Source organism: Phalacrocorax carbo, chromosome 2 (assembly GCF_963921805.1).
Source record: "Phalacrocorax carbo chromosome 2, bPhaCar2.1, whole genome shotgun sequence".
NCBI classification, from domain to species: domain Eukaryota; kingdom Metazoa; phylum Chordata; class Aves; order Suliformes; family Phalacrocoracidae; genus Phalacrocorax; species Phalacrocorax carbo.
Genome location: NC_087514.1, coordinates 167129907 through 167145827, shown reverse-complemented (window position 1 = coordinate 167145827; position 15921 = coordinate 167129907). Strand labels below are relative to the sequence as shown.

Genomic DNA, 15921 nt, shown 5'->3' with positions numbered 1-15921 from the left:
GCGGAGTTGCTGGGCTCTCCATATGTTTTTCCTTGCAGCGGTGGGGTCTGAATGGTGGGTTTGGAGGTCTTGGGGGGTTGGGGACCATCCCACTGATGGAAAGCTGTTTTCCTACCGAGCGTGCCAGCACCAAATAGCATTCGTTAATGAAACCAGCTCTGCAGAATTAAACGTGGCGAGGGTCCTTCTCCTTAGGCAGCACTGAAACACAGCCTAGCATCCCTGCACGGAAACCCAGGGCTCTTGCTCAGGGCCGCGGGTGCCGGCAGTGGGCTGGGCGCCGCTGCTAGTCAAACAACTGGGAAACTGCTTGGCTTTGCAGCATCGGGGCAGGGCTGTCTGTGGAGCGTGGGTTTTGGCTTGGGCTCAGGTGTTTGGGTTGTAGGGGACAGGCAAAGGCAGCCGCCTGAGCGGCTCAGTCCTCTGCATAGCAAGGGCAGGAGCCATCTCCTCCTTGACCATCCCCCTGCAAGTTCAAATATGTAGGCGGCTGCTTTGGGGAAGAGCTTGAGTACTGGCCAAGTCAAAATAAACCTAATCACAGGGACAGGATGATCTAACAAAGGTCGCATCTACCTGAACACCTGTAGCTGCTCCTGAGTCCTCTTGCCTTGTTCTGGTCCAGGACCAGAGAAGGTCTTGGTGGGCACCAAGGTGGGTGTGAGCCAGCAAGAGGTCCTCGTGGCAGAGATAGCACCAGCTCCCTGGGCTGCCTGCGGGCAGGAGGTGATCCCTGGGAGCACTGGGCTCCCAGTACAAGAGAAGGGGATATACGGGAGTGAGTTCAGCAAATGGGGAAGGGCCCAGAGCATCTCTCGTCTGAGGAAAGGCTGAGAGCGCTGGGGCTGTTCAGCCTGGAGCAGAGGAGGCTCGGGCAGGGGTTTATTAATGTATATAAACCCCTCGTAGAGGGAGTGAAGAAAAGAAGGAGGATCCAGGCTCTTCCCAGTGTTGGGACAAGAGGCAACAGGTGCAAACTGGAACACAGGGATTTGTATTCAAGCATAATAAACTTTCTTTAGCGTGAAGATGGTCAAACACTGGACAGGCTGCCCTGGAGGCTGCAGGTTCTCCGTCCTTGGAGATGCTCAAAGCCTGACGGGACGCGGTGCTGACCCTCTACTTCCCTCTAGTGCTCTTGGCCAAGCCTCTCTGCCCATAAACACATGGCGCCGCTGCACAGACCTGGCTGTAAAGGATGGAGGGGTGGGGAGATCCAGGGCTGTGAAAGGTCTGCAGCCTGTTCCCGAGGCAGCAAGGTATTTGCTGGGATTTAATACGGTTTTTAAGCAGCTGCTGCTGTAATCCCATCGCTGCCAGGTTGGGAGTTGAGCTGGTGTTTTATTGTCTGAGCGACTTTGCGTTGCGCTGAAGGGCTGGAGAGAGCCCCTGAGTAATTCACCACCTGGACGGGGACCTGCCTCGGTCAGGCAGAGCAACACAAGGCTGTTACGGCTTCCTCCTGGTTGAGGAATAGGAAGTCATCTGGAAATAAACCTCCACTGGGCATCAGGATGTACCTGCTGCAGTTTGTGGCTTTGCGTTTGGAGCTTGTGTTCCTGTTGGGGTGGCGTGAAGGAGCAGCAAATGCGAAGGTTGGTGTAAAACCAGGCTACTTTCTGCTTTCTGCTTGCGTTCCCTGGTGGGGCTGAGCCCTGAACCAGCCCCCCAGTCCCGCTTGTGTTGCAGCGCTTTTCTGTGCAGCTAATAAATATAAATAATAAACCCTTTTTTTTGGCAGGGCCGTGCACTCGCAGCTTTGGTTTGAGGATACCCAGTGTCTGGCTTTCCCAGGTCAGAATTCATGCGTTCCCTTGTCACCCCTCGGGTCATGGAGCCTGGTGCTGCGGAGCCTGGCTCAAGCCATGCCCAGGCAAAGCTGAACCCACAGAGCCGGTGTTTCCGTGGCATTGCCACGCTGGAGGCTGGTTGGAGTTTATTTCTTAACAGCCAAGTCTTCTCTAAGCATACTGAATGTGTGTTTTGTTGCTTGGTTTCACATTTTGTTATTACAGGCACCTCCCATGACTTCTCGTCCTTCCACACTCGCCTCTGTGGTCCTTTTCTTCGCTTCCTCGTTTCCTCTGCCGGCAGGGAGCTGACCCAGAGCCCCTTGGGGCTTGGTTAATTGTTTCACCCGCTGCTGTATCACGTGCTCCCTTTGTGCAGATACTTCCTCCGCCAAGCCCAGCCTTCGCGTTGTTGGTACGCTCAACATTGGCTTTCTGATCCGCTCAGAGACGTAGCCTGGTCCTGGGGTGCTGCCGGCAGCTCTCTAGGAAAGCGCTCTGGCTTTACGCTAAGCGAGTGTGCCCTGCGTCCCTTTAGGAACAGGGTAACTGGATTTGGGGCGCAGGCTGTCCCGGGGGGCACACAGCATGCTGGCCAGCAGGCACTGGGTGGCCGTTTGGAGCTCAGTCTCCCTTAATCTCCACGCAGAGCTGCCTTACAAATTTGCATTTGAGATAATCCCCTCGAGTGGATTAAGAAGCTGTTTCCTCTCCTAATGAGAGGGATGCTCTTTCTCCTTTGTGTTCAGCTCAAAGGGTTGAACCTATTTAAAGGGGCTGTCCAAGACCTCATTGATATTTGGGTGGATCCAAGCGGCTGGGCTCCGGGTGAAAGCAGCCCAAGCTCTGCACTAGAAGCAGCTTCGTCCCCTGTGAAGCGCAGCTGGCGTGGCGTGGCATTGCTCGGCAGCACGGAGGCGGATCCACACCTTAACGTGAACCGTGCGCTCCTGGTCCTGGAGGTGTGTTTTACAGGGTCTTCTGAAGCGTGGGAGAAGGTCCTGGTCTGCTCCGTGGGTTGATCAGGGTTTAATTCCTGGCTCTGCCACCAACCTCGGGCTGTCAGACAGCCTTCAGCAGCAAACGTCCACCCAGAAATTTTCCCCAAATCCCCCCGATGCTCTAGCTGAAGTAATGACAATCTAGGTGAGGGATAAATCCTCCCTTTTCCCAGAAATGGCTTTCCTGGGATTCCTGAAGCGCAGCAGGAGCTGGGGATGGGCGCGCTGCTGGTTGGGGGCTGCAGGGGGGCATGGCGTGGGTGAGCAAACCCCGATGAAGTGGGTGCTGATGATGATTCAGGGGACCCCGATCTTTTCCCAGCAGCAAGGGGATGGTGCACCTCCTCGGTCATCTGGGGCATGCTGCGAGAGCCCCGGTCTTGCCACCTGAGTGGGGGGCTACTTATTTGGGGCACCAAATAAAGGGGTCTTTGAAGTCCCTGTGTTGTGAGAGGCAGGGGGAGCGCAGAGAGCTGCAAGCACTTTACGGGGGTATCAATAAGGCTGCAAATTCCTACCTTGCCTCCCAGTTACCTCGAGAGCTTTCAAGGGGAGCCTCCTGCTCAAGCAGCTTCTTGAAGGTTTGAGGATGGATCAGGCTGTCTTCCCTGAGCTTCGTACTGCCGTAACAACCTCCCCTGGTCCTTCCTGTGCCCAGGGCTTTCCGCAGAGCGGGACAGCACCGGGCTCTGCTGCTGCGAGCAGTACCAGCCCTTGCAGGGAGCTGCCTCTGCTATCTCAGCTTCACACCTCGCTGCTGGCTGGTCCCCAGTGATGGAGAGGCAGGTAGTTGCGAGCAAGTCCTAACGTAGCTGGTGGGGTTGGTGGAACCTCCGAAGGGAGCCCTTCTCGCTCTCTGCAGCTGCCTGAGAGGGGCTGGAGTGAGGGGGGGGCTGGTCTCTGCTCCCAAGTCACCAGTGACGGGACGAGAGGGAACGGCCTCAGGCTGCGCCAGGGGAGGTTTAGGTTGGGTGTGAGGGAAATGCCTTCCCTGCCAGAGGGGTCAGGGGTTGGCACAGGCTGCCCAGGGAGGTGGGGGAGTCACCGTCCCTGGGGGGGTTCAAACACCGTGCTGACCTGGCACCTGGGGACATGGTTTAGGAGGCCTGGGGGTGTTGGGTTGGGGGTGGGACTTGATGATCCTCGAGGTGTTTTCCAATCTTAACGATTCTGTGATTCTATGTGTTTTATTGGCCTCAGACAGGAGAAATGGCATCAGAGGGACAAATCACCCCAACCCAGATGCAAGCTCAGGTTGACTAGGGGTTCTCTGGACTGTGCTGTGTCTCTGTTTCTCTCCTGACAGTTTGTGGCTCTGTCCAACCTAGGCTGGGGGCCTTAGCGCCGGGCTAAGTCTGGTCTCCTGGGCTTTTTCCTGAGTCTTTGTCCTGTTTCCGTTGAATTTGCAGCCCCTGGAGCAGCAGCAAGTGGCTCAGCTGAGTTGACTTTTTCCACGCGGGCCACCGGATCCGCCATGGCCAGGAGTGTCCCTGGAGCCTGGTGGCAGCCAGTCCCTGGTGGCAGCTGGTCCCTGGCACTCACCAGAGCTGCACGCCATGGCACTGGTGGGTTTTGGGGGGATGCTGGTGGGGCACGCTCCACCCTGGTTCCTCAGCAGCGTTCCTCGTTCAAATATGTGCGAAGTACGTTGGGTGAACCAAAAAATCCCAGCCAAAGCCCACCTACAGGTCCCAGAGCCCTCTCCCCTGCCCAATGGTGTGCCTTTCCCTGTTAGTCTGGCCTGGCGGGTTAAAACCAGCTCTGAGATGCTCTGTCTCAATTAGCCAAGTCTTAAATGCCTCGTTAAGTAGATGAAGTGACTCTTTTCCTCCTGAATTTCTGTCGCAGATACAGATCTGTGGATACTGCCAACTACACCGATTTGTCAGGAATGTGATTTGTTACGCGGCTTTGGTTAGCAATTTAAGATTTATTAATATTTTTGAGGTAGATGACAGTGTTAGGTTGTGTAATTCTTCACAGCGCTTAAGCATCAGCCGATTTAAAACAGCAGTTTGATGGGATTTGTTACAATCAACGTAGTGACTTAGTTAAAGACTCGAGAGTTCCAAAGGTCTCCCTGTTGGATCGTTAGTTATAGGATCGAGACGATTGGCTTTGGTCGATATTTTACTTTCTGGCCACAATTCGTGCTCGAGTCGTTACGACCAAGGTAACAGCCCTGCAGGGCTTATCCTGGGACCTCAGAGTGGCCCGCGGGGCTGCACCACCACAGCTTCGGAGCCATCAGCAGCAGGAGGCTCCAAGGAGTGCCCACCTTGGCCGTCCTCTGCCGGCACCTGCAGCCCTCTGTGAAACGCCGAGTGCTGGCTGGCACAAGGTGTTCATGTAACGCCTTCCCTGCCTCTTCTCCTGACTTTGAAGACATAAATGCATTTGAGAAGCAAACGGTGTGGGAATGAGCTCGTGGCAGCTCTCGCCGGCGCTGTGCTGCCTGTGCCCGTCCGCTCCCCCTGCGCGGGGAAGGACCCGTCCTTTCCACACAAGCTCTGTTGTTTGGGCTGAGCCCCGCTCCCCTTCCCGGTGGCTTTTACAAGCTGTTCTGCGCCAGGAGATGGCTCCGGACCGGATGGATCCGCAGGGAGGTGGGCTGGGAAATCACCTTCAGGGATTGCAGTTGTGGGCAAGGAGGTGGGGTGGGGGGAGAAAACAAACTTATTTTATGGGCTTTAAGGAGAAATGGAATTCTTTCCCAGACCTACTAACTAGGCAGCCTGCCAGAGATTCCTAAGATGGGAATCTGCTCAGTGCAAGCACCGGCGCGGCTGCAGGTAGCTGGCAGCAGAGCAGGTCTTCGGGTGCTCCTTCTCCAATCGACTTTCTTGCCTCTGCTCAATGGGTGAATTTCATCAGGGAAATCACCGCCTTCGCCTTTTTAATTTGATTCTCCGTCTGTGAAATCAGCAACTTGTTTTCATTAATCCTCCGAGCCTGACTCACGTTTGAGCCCAGCAAGTCTCGCTTGAACAGTTTGCGCTTTCCCAAAGTGCCTCCTGGGAGGCCTTGGCTCGGGCAGGGAGCTCTTAACCTCACTTCCAAGCTTTGCTTTTCTAATGCGAGCAAGAAACTTAAGGACTCAAAACACGGGCTCTAAAAAAATAAGCTTTACAGCCCTTGGGCTCAGTGGCTGTTGTTGGACCTCGGAGCACAAAGTAGCTTGGGAACTTGGAGGAGAAACTGGGATTAAAGACTCCTGTGGGCTCTGGGTGTTTCCATCCCAGGTGCAGCCGGGTGCGAGTCCAGCCTGTAGCAGCAGAGGCTGTTGGGGAGTTTCTAGGGGTTTAGGGGTGCAGGAGGTGGGACCACATGGCTGGGAGCCAGGAATGGGATCGAGCTTTGCAAAAATGGGCTTCTGCGCCTCGCCTTGCCTCGCGCCCGGCCCTGTTGCTGCCAGACCTTGGTGTTTCTCAACCGACAACTTTATTTTGTCACTCTTGCTGCGTGTAACAGAAGGAAACTGTGGTTATTGCACTTCCTGGCCGCGAGCCGGCAGGCGAATGAAAGCTCTCGGTCTGCCAGCCCTTTGGCACGGGCCCTGAGCGTTGGCAGCCCCCGAGACGAGGGTAGCAGCTTCTCTTCCCCACCCCAGGGAGGTGATTTTGGTGAGCCACCAAAGGCTCCGTGCCAGCACGGTTTGGTTTTGCTCTCCGTAGCCGGGTACTTCGATGGAGAACGAGGTGGGTGCTGGTTTTAGATCGTCTCGCAGAAATGCAGAAGCTGTTGTTCCGCGTTGCATCACGCCGGGTGACGCCTCCGCCTTGGATTTGGGCTCCCCAAATCCTCCTTCAAGGAGAGCCTGTGGCTCTGCCACGGGGATTGGGTGCACGGGATGGTGGGGAATCCCTCCCAGCCCTATGGAGGCTGCCTGAATCCCTGAAGGAAAAGCGAGAGTTTCTCCTGTTTTGCTCTGTACGAATTGGGCTGGATCCAGCAGCCTCAACGTAGAGAGCTGAACCAAGCCGGAGCTGTCAGACCCCGGCTGGTGGAGGGGGAAGCGTCCGGTGGGGCTGCTGCGGTCCAGCCCTGACCCCGGCGGCAGATTTCTGTACCTCTCTGCTTTTGACTCCTAAAAGATGCTGGTGGAACGAGATCTTTATGCAGCGGTGGCCAAGGTTTGGGGTCAGACACCCTTGTAGTCGGGGTGGCGGAGCCAGTGTTGAGCCCCACACTCTGATCTTGGCAGAGAGACCTGCTTCTTTCAGGATTTTCTTCTTTCTGGAGCCAGGAACGGTATCCCAGCCCCTCGGCAGGAGCCAGCGGGGTTGCACAGCACAGGGTGATGCTCCATCTCGGGAGCCCAGCTGAAGGGAGGGATGCTGCCCCTAAAACCTGCAGTGTTTGGCAGGACTGGTCCTGCAGAGCTGTTTCACGAGCGTCATGTAGCTGTGTTTTCTACCCCTTTTGTCCTATAATCTCGCTCTATTTTTGTCTCCCTGGTCCAAGGGACGTTTTCAGGGCCGGGCTGTCCCCAACGTCCTTGCAGTGCCTGGCTCACGCTGGGATTTGGTGAATACTATTCAACCAGGAGCTTTTCCATCCCACTTTCCCGTCCTAGTACAATGGTTTCAAATTCTTCTGGTCCTGCTTTGATTTCTCTTGTTCCTGTTGATCTTTCACGCTCGTCTACATTGAGAAAAGCAACATGAGAGGCTGAAGCTGCCAGGTGGGAGCAGGTCCCATGTGTGCGTTTGAACCCGGTGCATCAGCTGCTGTGCGGGGAGGGATGTTGCTGGGAGTAGGTGACGTGGTGGTGGCACTCCCCACACACCCCCCCAGAATACGATATCCTATGGCAAGGCTCGGGCGGTTCAGGTGAAGGGTTTGCAGCAGCTCTCGTCGGTGGTTTCCAAGGCAAGGTCCTGCAGTGGATGGCGCAGGAGACGGAGCTGAGTTTGCAGGGTGCTGCTGCTCTTTGAGGTGGCAAAGGACTCCATGCTTTTCTGAGCAGGAACACTGGGTTTATATTTAAGTAATTCTCCTTTCGAAGCATCTTTTCTGCCTCTGCTGATTGTACAGTGCTGCTTCTTTCCTGTGAGAATCAGGAAAGCCAAGGTGTGGCTGCCTGAGGGGTGGGAAGCAGAGGGCATCGCTGCCGTGGGACAGGGAAGCTTGAGCTGAGCATGCGTGGGGCATCGGAGCTGCGTGGCCGGGCAGCCAGCGGGGCCACGAGGAGCTCTGCCTTCCCCCTCCAGACGGGCATTTAAATGCTGTGAATCCCAAGCGTTGGATCTGCCCGCTTCAAAACATCCATTTGAGCTGGTAAACTCGGAATTGGAGAAGTCCGTGCATGCTCCCGGTCATTTGGCCGTCGGGTGGGCCGGTGTGGAGCTTGGTGGGGACCTACCGTGGGTCGGCTCTGCCACGACGGCCCCTGGGCGTGCAGCATTCCGGGGCTGTCCGCCCCGTGCCGCGGCACAAGGGTGGTGGTGATGCTCCCTCTATAGCTGGGAGCCCGTGTGTGCACGCTGCCGCCGGCTGGGCTTGTGTTGGCTCCCATGTTTTTCCAAACCCAGCACTCAATGGTTTGGGAACCACAAAGACCTGTTTTTCCCAGGGGAGGCCATCTCCTGGGTCATGTGCTCACGTTTGTGGGTCTCCCCGGAGACCTCGGATGAGTTTGCAGCATCTTTGCCTTTTCCTTTGGCAATCCTTCGTCGAGTTGCTCACTGCAAATGCTCAGGTGAAATATAAAATTGCACTGAGGTGAGGAGGAAGCCTGCTGGTTCTGCACATGGCCATGGCTCCCTCACTCTTACAGCTCTTAATCCGAATATATATTTGTATTTGTTCTTAACTGGAAGGTTTGGCATCAGGACTTTTGGGGGAAGAACCATCCTGTAACGGTGAAGGGCGCTTATCAGCACTCACCTTCTTGCAACATGTTGCAGGAAAGGGGTTTTCAGCAGAAGATCACACACTTGTGGATCCGTAGCTATAAAACCAGCCTGTCCATGGGGTCGTTGGAGCTGGCAAAACCAGGCTGAGTGCAGATATATGGGCTGGAGGAGCGCTGGGCAGTGGGTGCTGCCAGTTTGCCCCCCATATCGGTGCAGAAACTCCCTCTTTCGCCCTTAACCCCTCTGTTTCCCTTTCTCTCCGCAGCCTGGAATAGTGTCTCCTTTCAAACGAGTCTTCCTAAAGGGCGAAAAAGGTCGGGATAAAAAAGCCCAGGAGAAGGTTACGGAGAGACGGCCTCTGCATACGGTGGTGGTGTCCCTGCCTGACCGTGTCGAACCCGACGTGCTGCTGAATGACTACATCGAGAAAGAAGTGAAGGTAATGTTGGCTCGTATAGAACTATATATAGCTATATAGCGTTCGGATAATGTCATGGCATGAGAGATCTTATAGAATCACAGAATCATTAAGGTTGGAAAAGACCTCTGGGATCATCAAGTCCAACCCCCAACCCAACACCCCCAGGTCTCCTAAACCACAGCCCCAGGTGCCACGTCTGCACGGTGTTTGAACCCCCCCAGGGACGGTGACTCCCCCACCTCCCTGGGCAGCCTGTGCCAACCCCTGACCCCTCTGGCAGGGAAGGCATTTCCCTCACACCCAACCTAAACCTCCCCTGGCGCAGCCTGAGGCCGTTCCCTCTCGTCCCGTCACTGGTGACTTGGGAGCAGAGACCAGCCCCCCCCTCACTCCAGCCCCTCTCAGGCAGCTGCAGAGAGCGAGAAGGGCTCCCCTCAGCCCCCCCTTCTCCAGGCTAAACCCCCCCAGCTCCCCCAGCCGCCCCCCAGCACACTTGTGCTCCAGACCCTGCCCCAGCCCCGCTGCCCTTCTCTGGACACGCTCCAGCCCCTCCAGGCCCTTCTTGTCCCGAGGGGCCCAAACCTGAGCCCAGCATTCGAGGTGGGGCCTCCCCAGTGCCGAGCACAGGGGCCCCATCCCTGCCTGGCTCCTGCTGGCCACACTATCTTCCATATGTAGGCATATTTAGCAGCTTCTAACCAGGGGCCAGGGGCACCAGCCCTTTGCTGTCTATTGATTGTGTCTTTCCTGCAGTAGCTGGCATGTTCGTGGCCTGCTTAGTGAGTACGTGCTGTGGTAACTGTTTGGTTCTTCTTTTCCAGTATTTAGGTCAACTCACATCCATCCCAGGGTACCTGAATCCCTCCAGCCGCACAGAGATCCTGCATTTGATCGATAATGCAAAGGTGAGGGCTCAGCCTGTTGAATGATCCGCTCTGTGTTGTTTCTATCTGACGTGCAGCATAAAAAGGCTTATGGAGCTTCCTTGGGGCTGGGTGCCGGTCTGACTCACGTCCTCCATCCTGTGGGTGGGAAGCCTGTTACCAGACCGTTACCAAAGGGGAAACAAAATCAATGGAAATACATTTATTTTAGAGAGCGCACCAGCTCCCGGGGCAGCTGACCCAAGAACACGATGCTGTCATCAGTCTCTCTGCCTACAACATCAAGCTGGTGTGGAGGGATGGAGAAGATCTCATCCTCAGGGTCCCCATCCACGACATCGCGTCCGTTTCCTACATCCGAGATGACTCCTCTCACTTGGTCGTGCTGAAAACAGGTAGGTCGTGGCCAGCACGGGCAGGCTGTAGCCTTGGGTTTGGGGGTTGCCGTGTGTTTTGGGGTTGTGGGGCAGAGCCTCGCAGCAGCCAGCATTGCCCTCATGTAGGTTGGCAACCGGCCGGGCAAGAAAGAGGACAAAGGCAATGCTGGGTGAGAACAGACCAAAACAGCCGGTGTCCTTCACCGAATCATAGAATCACAGGATGGTTTGGGTTGGAAGGGACCTTCCAAGGCTACCCAGTCCAACCCCCTGCCATGAGCAGGGACATCTCCCACTAGATCAGGTACTCAGAGCCCCGTCCAGCCTGACCTTGAATGTTTCCATGGGTGGGGCATCTCCCACCTCTCTGGGCAACCTGGGCCAGTGCCTCAGCACCCTCATGAGAAATTTTTTCCCTATATCTAGTCTCCTGCCTGGAATTCTTTCAGTCCATCCTTCTCTAGTGGGAGTGGAAGAAGGACTGGGTTTACATGTGTTGCCCCGAGGGTGCTGTGACTTGCAGAGGAGTTGAGCACGCTGGGAAGGATGAAGGATGTTGGGACCTGGGCTGGGTTGTGCCTGGAGATGAACTGCGGGCTCATGCACAGCTTAGAAATTCCCCTCGTTACCTGTCCTCCAGCAACTGCCAAACCCCAAATGAGAGCTGTCATTTACTGACTCATAGGAAAGTTTGGGATCTTAAAGTGTAGAGGTTTATTCTGCATTGCCTATCCTGCTCCAGTCTGTGTGGTCTTCTGTGGATATCAGCAAGGAGGAAAAGCAGGGAGAGCAGGTAGAGGCAGCTCCTCCAGCCTGGTCCTCAGGCTTGTCGGACCCAGCGGTTGCTGCGAGGATTTAATCACAATGCTGGATGTCTAAATGCCCGTGTTGAGTAACCGGGGTGATACCCACCACTTCCGACACACCTCACTTCTTGTAATACCTGGGGAGGGTCTTGAACCTGTCCCCAGCAGTTCTGCCTGTGTCAAACCTGCATGTTTTGGGGCTGGAGTGTTTGGGGAAGGCTGAGCTACTTAGAGAATGTAATGTCAGAGACTTATCGGATTATAAACCCCATGACAGCAAAGGACAGTCTACAGAATAAATAAGTGACTTAGAAGGCTGTAATTCTGCTGATGGATTTCTGAGGCTGGCTAAGCCACGGAAATGAAGCCGGCGGTATGTAGAGTTGTTAGAAACCAGCTCTGAATTATAGGCTTTTCATTCAAAGATTTTCATAGAATCATAGAATTGTTTAGGTTGGAAAAGACCCGTGACATCATCGAGTCCAACTGCTAACCTATCACTGCCAAGTCCACCACTAAACCATCTCCTCAAGCACCACGTCTACCCTTCTTTCAAACCCCTCCAGGGACGGTGACTCCCCCACCTCTCTGGGCAGCCTGTGCCAACCCCTGACCCCTCTGGCAGGGAAGGCATTTCCCTCACACCCAACCTAAACCTCCCCTGGCGCAGCCTGAGGCCGTTCCCTCTCGTCCTGTCCCTGGTGACTTGGGAGCAGAGACCAGCCCCCCCCTCACTCCAGCCCCTCTCAGGCAGCTGCAGAGAGCGAGAAGGGCTCCCCTCAGCCCCCCCTTCTCCAGGCTAAACCCCCCCAGCTCCCCCAGCCGCCCCCCAGCACACTTGTGCTCCAGACCCTGCCCCAGCCCCGCTGCCCTTCTCTGCACTTCGGCCCTGGGCAGCATTCCGGTGGAGTTCCCGGGCTCCCAAGAGCTCCCTCCTCCAGGGCATTTTCTCCCAGCTGTGGGATCCTCTGCACTCCTGCTCTGGGGACTTTGCTCTCCCCACAGGCAGCCTGCTCGGAGGACAGCGCACCATGCAAGGACTCCTTGCTCTTCTCTCCCTGCTGCGACCTTTCCATCACAACTTCTCTCTTTCTCAGCTCAGGACCCCGGGATCTCCCCAAGCCAGAGTCTCTGCGCCGAGAGCTCCAAAGCCCTTACTTCAGGCTCGCTGTCTGAGAGCGGGGTTGTTCCCGTCGAAGCTTGCTGCTTGGTGATCCTGGCTACGGAGAACAAAGTAAGACTCAAAACACTCGATTAAAACTCTGTCCCACTTTGGGGTTGCCTACAGAGCCACTCTCTGATTGCAATGATGCTGGGACTGGGATTGCTGGGAGGTTTTCTGGCCCTTAGACTGGGCTGGCCACAACCTCTCAGGTTGATAGTGAAGACCCATGAGCCCCAGGGTGGCCTCATCCTGCCCTCGCCAAGTGTCCCCTCTGTAACATGACCAGATGCTTACCTGGCCATCGGTTGCGTGACGCACATAGGCCCAGTTTTAAGACTGCGGGGTGTGGGTTGGGCTTTGCTGGTGCATGAGGTGCTACCTGGAGGAGGAAACCTGGTCCCTGCCCCAGCCCCAAGACCTGGTTCGGACACGAGAGGGTCTCAGAGATGGTTTTCCCTTGGTGGCAGTGCCTGCTGCCCAGAGCTTTCTCCAGCAGCAGGAAATCTGTGAAGGCAACTGAATCTCTCCCACAATAGGATTTTGCTAACTGGGGAATTTTCCTCATGCTGACCTGGAATCGGTTTCATCCGGTGTCTGGATCCAGAGATTCTGATCTTGGGCTGTGTGCTCCTACTTCTACAGCAGGAACCCTTTGCCTTCAGGGTGGAGTTTTGCTCGCCTTGTTTCAGCTCTGGGGTGCCTGCACCTATTTGGGATGTAGGTTATGCAGCCAAAATCCCAAGGAGCTGAACTGAGGAGTGGGACAGAGCATCGACACAAAGTCTGGGTGCTAGTTCATAGCTGTGAGTTGACCACAGAGCGTCTGATCTCCTATTGCCTGGTTCTGGCCAGTTGAAGAGGGCTGGGATGCTTCTCAGGCAGTATGGAAGGGTGATGAGGGGCGATGCAGCTTGGGAGTTTGTCTCCTCTAGCACCGAGGAAAAGCCCAGGGGACAGCAGGAGGTAGCTAACGAGATCGGAGGTTTGTCACCTGCAGCCCTGGAGACCCCGTGGGTCAAGCAGTGTCCTGGATCCTGGCCGAGTAGGTTCCCTCTCATCGCTGGGAGGACAACGCCCTTACAAATGCAGCACACCGCTGTCCCACGTGGTGTGCCCACCGTAGGAACCCGAAGAGAAAGGTCACCGTGGTATCTTCTGCCTTGCCCCAGCCCTTCTTTGCTCCCTCCTCAGGTGACTGCCGAGGAGCTGTGCTCACTTCTCAGCCAAGTCTTCCAGATTGTTTACACTGAGTCCACGATAGACTTCTTGGACAGAGCAATATTTGATGGGGCGTCCACACCGACGCGGCACATGTCCTTACACAGTGGTAAGTCCATGCTCTCTCCATTTGCCTCGTTCTTACTGGGCCCATCTGAGGGTCATAGAATCATAGAAAGGTTTGGGTTGGAAGGGACCTTAAAGATTGTCCAGTTCCAACCCCCAGCCATGAGCAGGGACATCTCCCACTAGACCAGGTTGCTCAGAGCCCCGTCCAAGCTGACCTTGAACACTGCCAGGGATGGGGCATCTCCCACCTCTCTGGGCAACCTGGGCCAGCGCCTCATCACCCTCATCGTAAAGAATTTCTTCCTTATATCTAATCTAGATCTATTCTCTTACGGTTTTAAGCTGTTACCCCTCGTTCTATCACTACAGTCCCTGATAAAGAGTCCCTCCCCATCTTTCCTTTAAGCACTGGGGGGGCCGCAATAAGGTCTCCCCGCAGCTTCTCTCCCCCAGGCTGAACAACCCCAGCTCTCCCAGCCCGGCCTCGCAGCAGAGGGGCTCCAGCCCCCGGAGCATTTCTGTGCCCCCTCTGGCCCCGCTCCAACAGCCCCGTGTCTGTCCCGCGCTGAGGAGCCCCGAGCTGGAGGCGGCGCTGCAGGGGGGTCTCACGGAGCGGGGCAGGGGGGCAGGACCCCCTCCCTCGCCCTGCTGCCCGCGCTGCTGGGGATGCAGCCCAGGGCACGGCTGGCTCTCTGGTCTCCCCATCTTCACCAAAATCTGTCATCTCTCCTCCTGCCACCCTCCAAGGTCAGAGCCAGCCTGGCCCAGCTTGGTTGGCTTCCCTCTTGCAAGATATTTAAAAAAAAGAACCCTCCTCTGCTTTAATTATGTGTGAGCTGGAAGGGCACGAGGGCCATCTCCTGCCTGCAGATATTTCCCCAGCTGGGCTACATCAGCCATCATCCTTGTCCCCCGTACCCTTTGCCTCTATTCACGTTGGATGGAGGCACTTAATAAAACAATCTCTTTGTGGTTCTGCATCTCTGCTGCGTCTGTATCCAGACCCGACAGAGCACCGCTCCGCCCCAGCCCCGCTGCCCCTCGCCTTCCAGTGCGCCTGTGTGGTTGTGTGTAGGTTGTGGATTGGGAGAAAGCACCCAGTTGCTGCCTCTTAAACTCTATGTCCTGAATGTTTTCCTTGCAGATGACTCTTCTACAAAAGTGGATGTTAAGGAATCTTACGAAACGGAAGCAAGCACTTTGTAAGTTAAACACGGTACACCGAGCTCGCACGACGCTCGGGCGTATTAGTGCAGCCTCGCTGCCGGGCTTAAAGCCCCCGGCGCAGGAACCGCTGCGGTCTGCACATCGAGAAGCTGCTGCTCGCTCTGGCTGAGACATTGGACGGGGTTTTTGCTGCCCGCGTGCGGTGCCGTGGTCCCTCCCTCCGCAGCACCCGTGGCCGCATTGTTCCGCTGCCGCGGGTTTCCAGAGACGCTCACGTACGCAACGTACGTGCAGTCCCCCGCGTCAGCAAAGCAGGGACGCGGCGCGCGCCCGGCTGCTTTGCCTTGGTGAAATCCAGCTGGAATTGGGAGAAACGTTTTCCCCAAAACCCCTTATTTTAGAAACTTTTTCCCTCCTGAATCGGTGACCGCTGAAAACGTTGCTGGTGTTTGTGGGCTGAAAACCGGACGCACGAAGCACTTGTTTAAAACTAATGCTATTTGAACATTTCACATTTAACGCCAAAATAAGGTGGTTTGAGACTTTTCCCCTCTCGTGGTTCCACAACGAGGAAGCAGTTGGAGGGGCTCCGTGCTCATGCAGGGCTTCATTTTCAGCAGGTCACCAAACCGAGGCATCTCAAGTCTCCTGTGCCATGTGGGAGCCTTCAGACACCCTCAGGAGCGGAAGGCCGCGAGCTTTATTGCAGAGAGCACGCGTCTCCACGTGCTCCTCCACCCTTCCACGCTTCCCCCGTGCCGCGACTGCCGGCAGCGGCGCTGCAGAAGGCGCCCGAGGAGCTCTGGAGGGCTCACAATCTGTTTGCGTTTCAGTTCCTTTCCAGAAGCCTTGGATGCAGGTGACAACTCCCCCTCTTCCTTCTCCACGCAACAGTCTCCACACATAAAGACAGTCAGCGAGAGCGAGCTGAGCACCACGGCGACAGAGCTGCTCCAGGACTATATGATGACGGTAGGGAGCCCCAGGGAAGGGCGGAGGGGTTTTCTTCCCTTTTGGGTGCTCCAGTGCTCTTGAGATTTGGGTTCTACACACCTCAGCATGTAGAACATGAGCCCACGCTGCTGTAGGAACAGCCCATCCCCTTCCTCTTCATACGAATTGTGCTTGGAGGCTTCATGTGACCCGAACGAGGGCTCACATCCCT

The 15921-nt window shown here is 55.9% G+C and overlaps 1 protein-coding gene across 1 annotated transcript in view; it reads left to right on the top strand.

Moving 5' to 3' along the window:
• The window catches only part of CCM2 (CCM2 scaffold protein), a 46276-nt gene that overhangs the window by 24867 nt on the left and 5488 nt on the right, over positions 1-15921 (top strand). The window contains exons 2-8 of the mRNA XM_064445270.1: positions 8915-9088; positions 9892-9975; positions 10166-10349; positions 12235-12371; positions 13494-13629; positions 14734-14791; positions 15590-15728. Coding sequence (XP_064301340.1) covers positions 8915-9088; positions 9892-9975; positions 10166-10349; positions 12235-12371; positions 13494-13629; positions 14734-14791; positions 15590-15728 — 912 coding nt within the window. The remainder of the gene's footprint in view (positions 1-8914; positions 9089-9891; positions 9976-10165; positions 10350-12234; positions 12372-13493; positions 13630-14733; positions 14792-15589; positions 15729-15921) is intronic.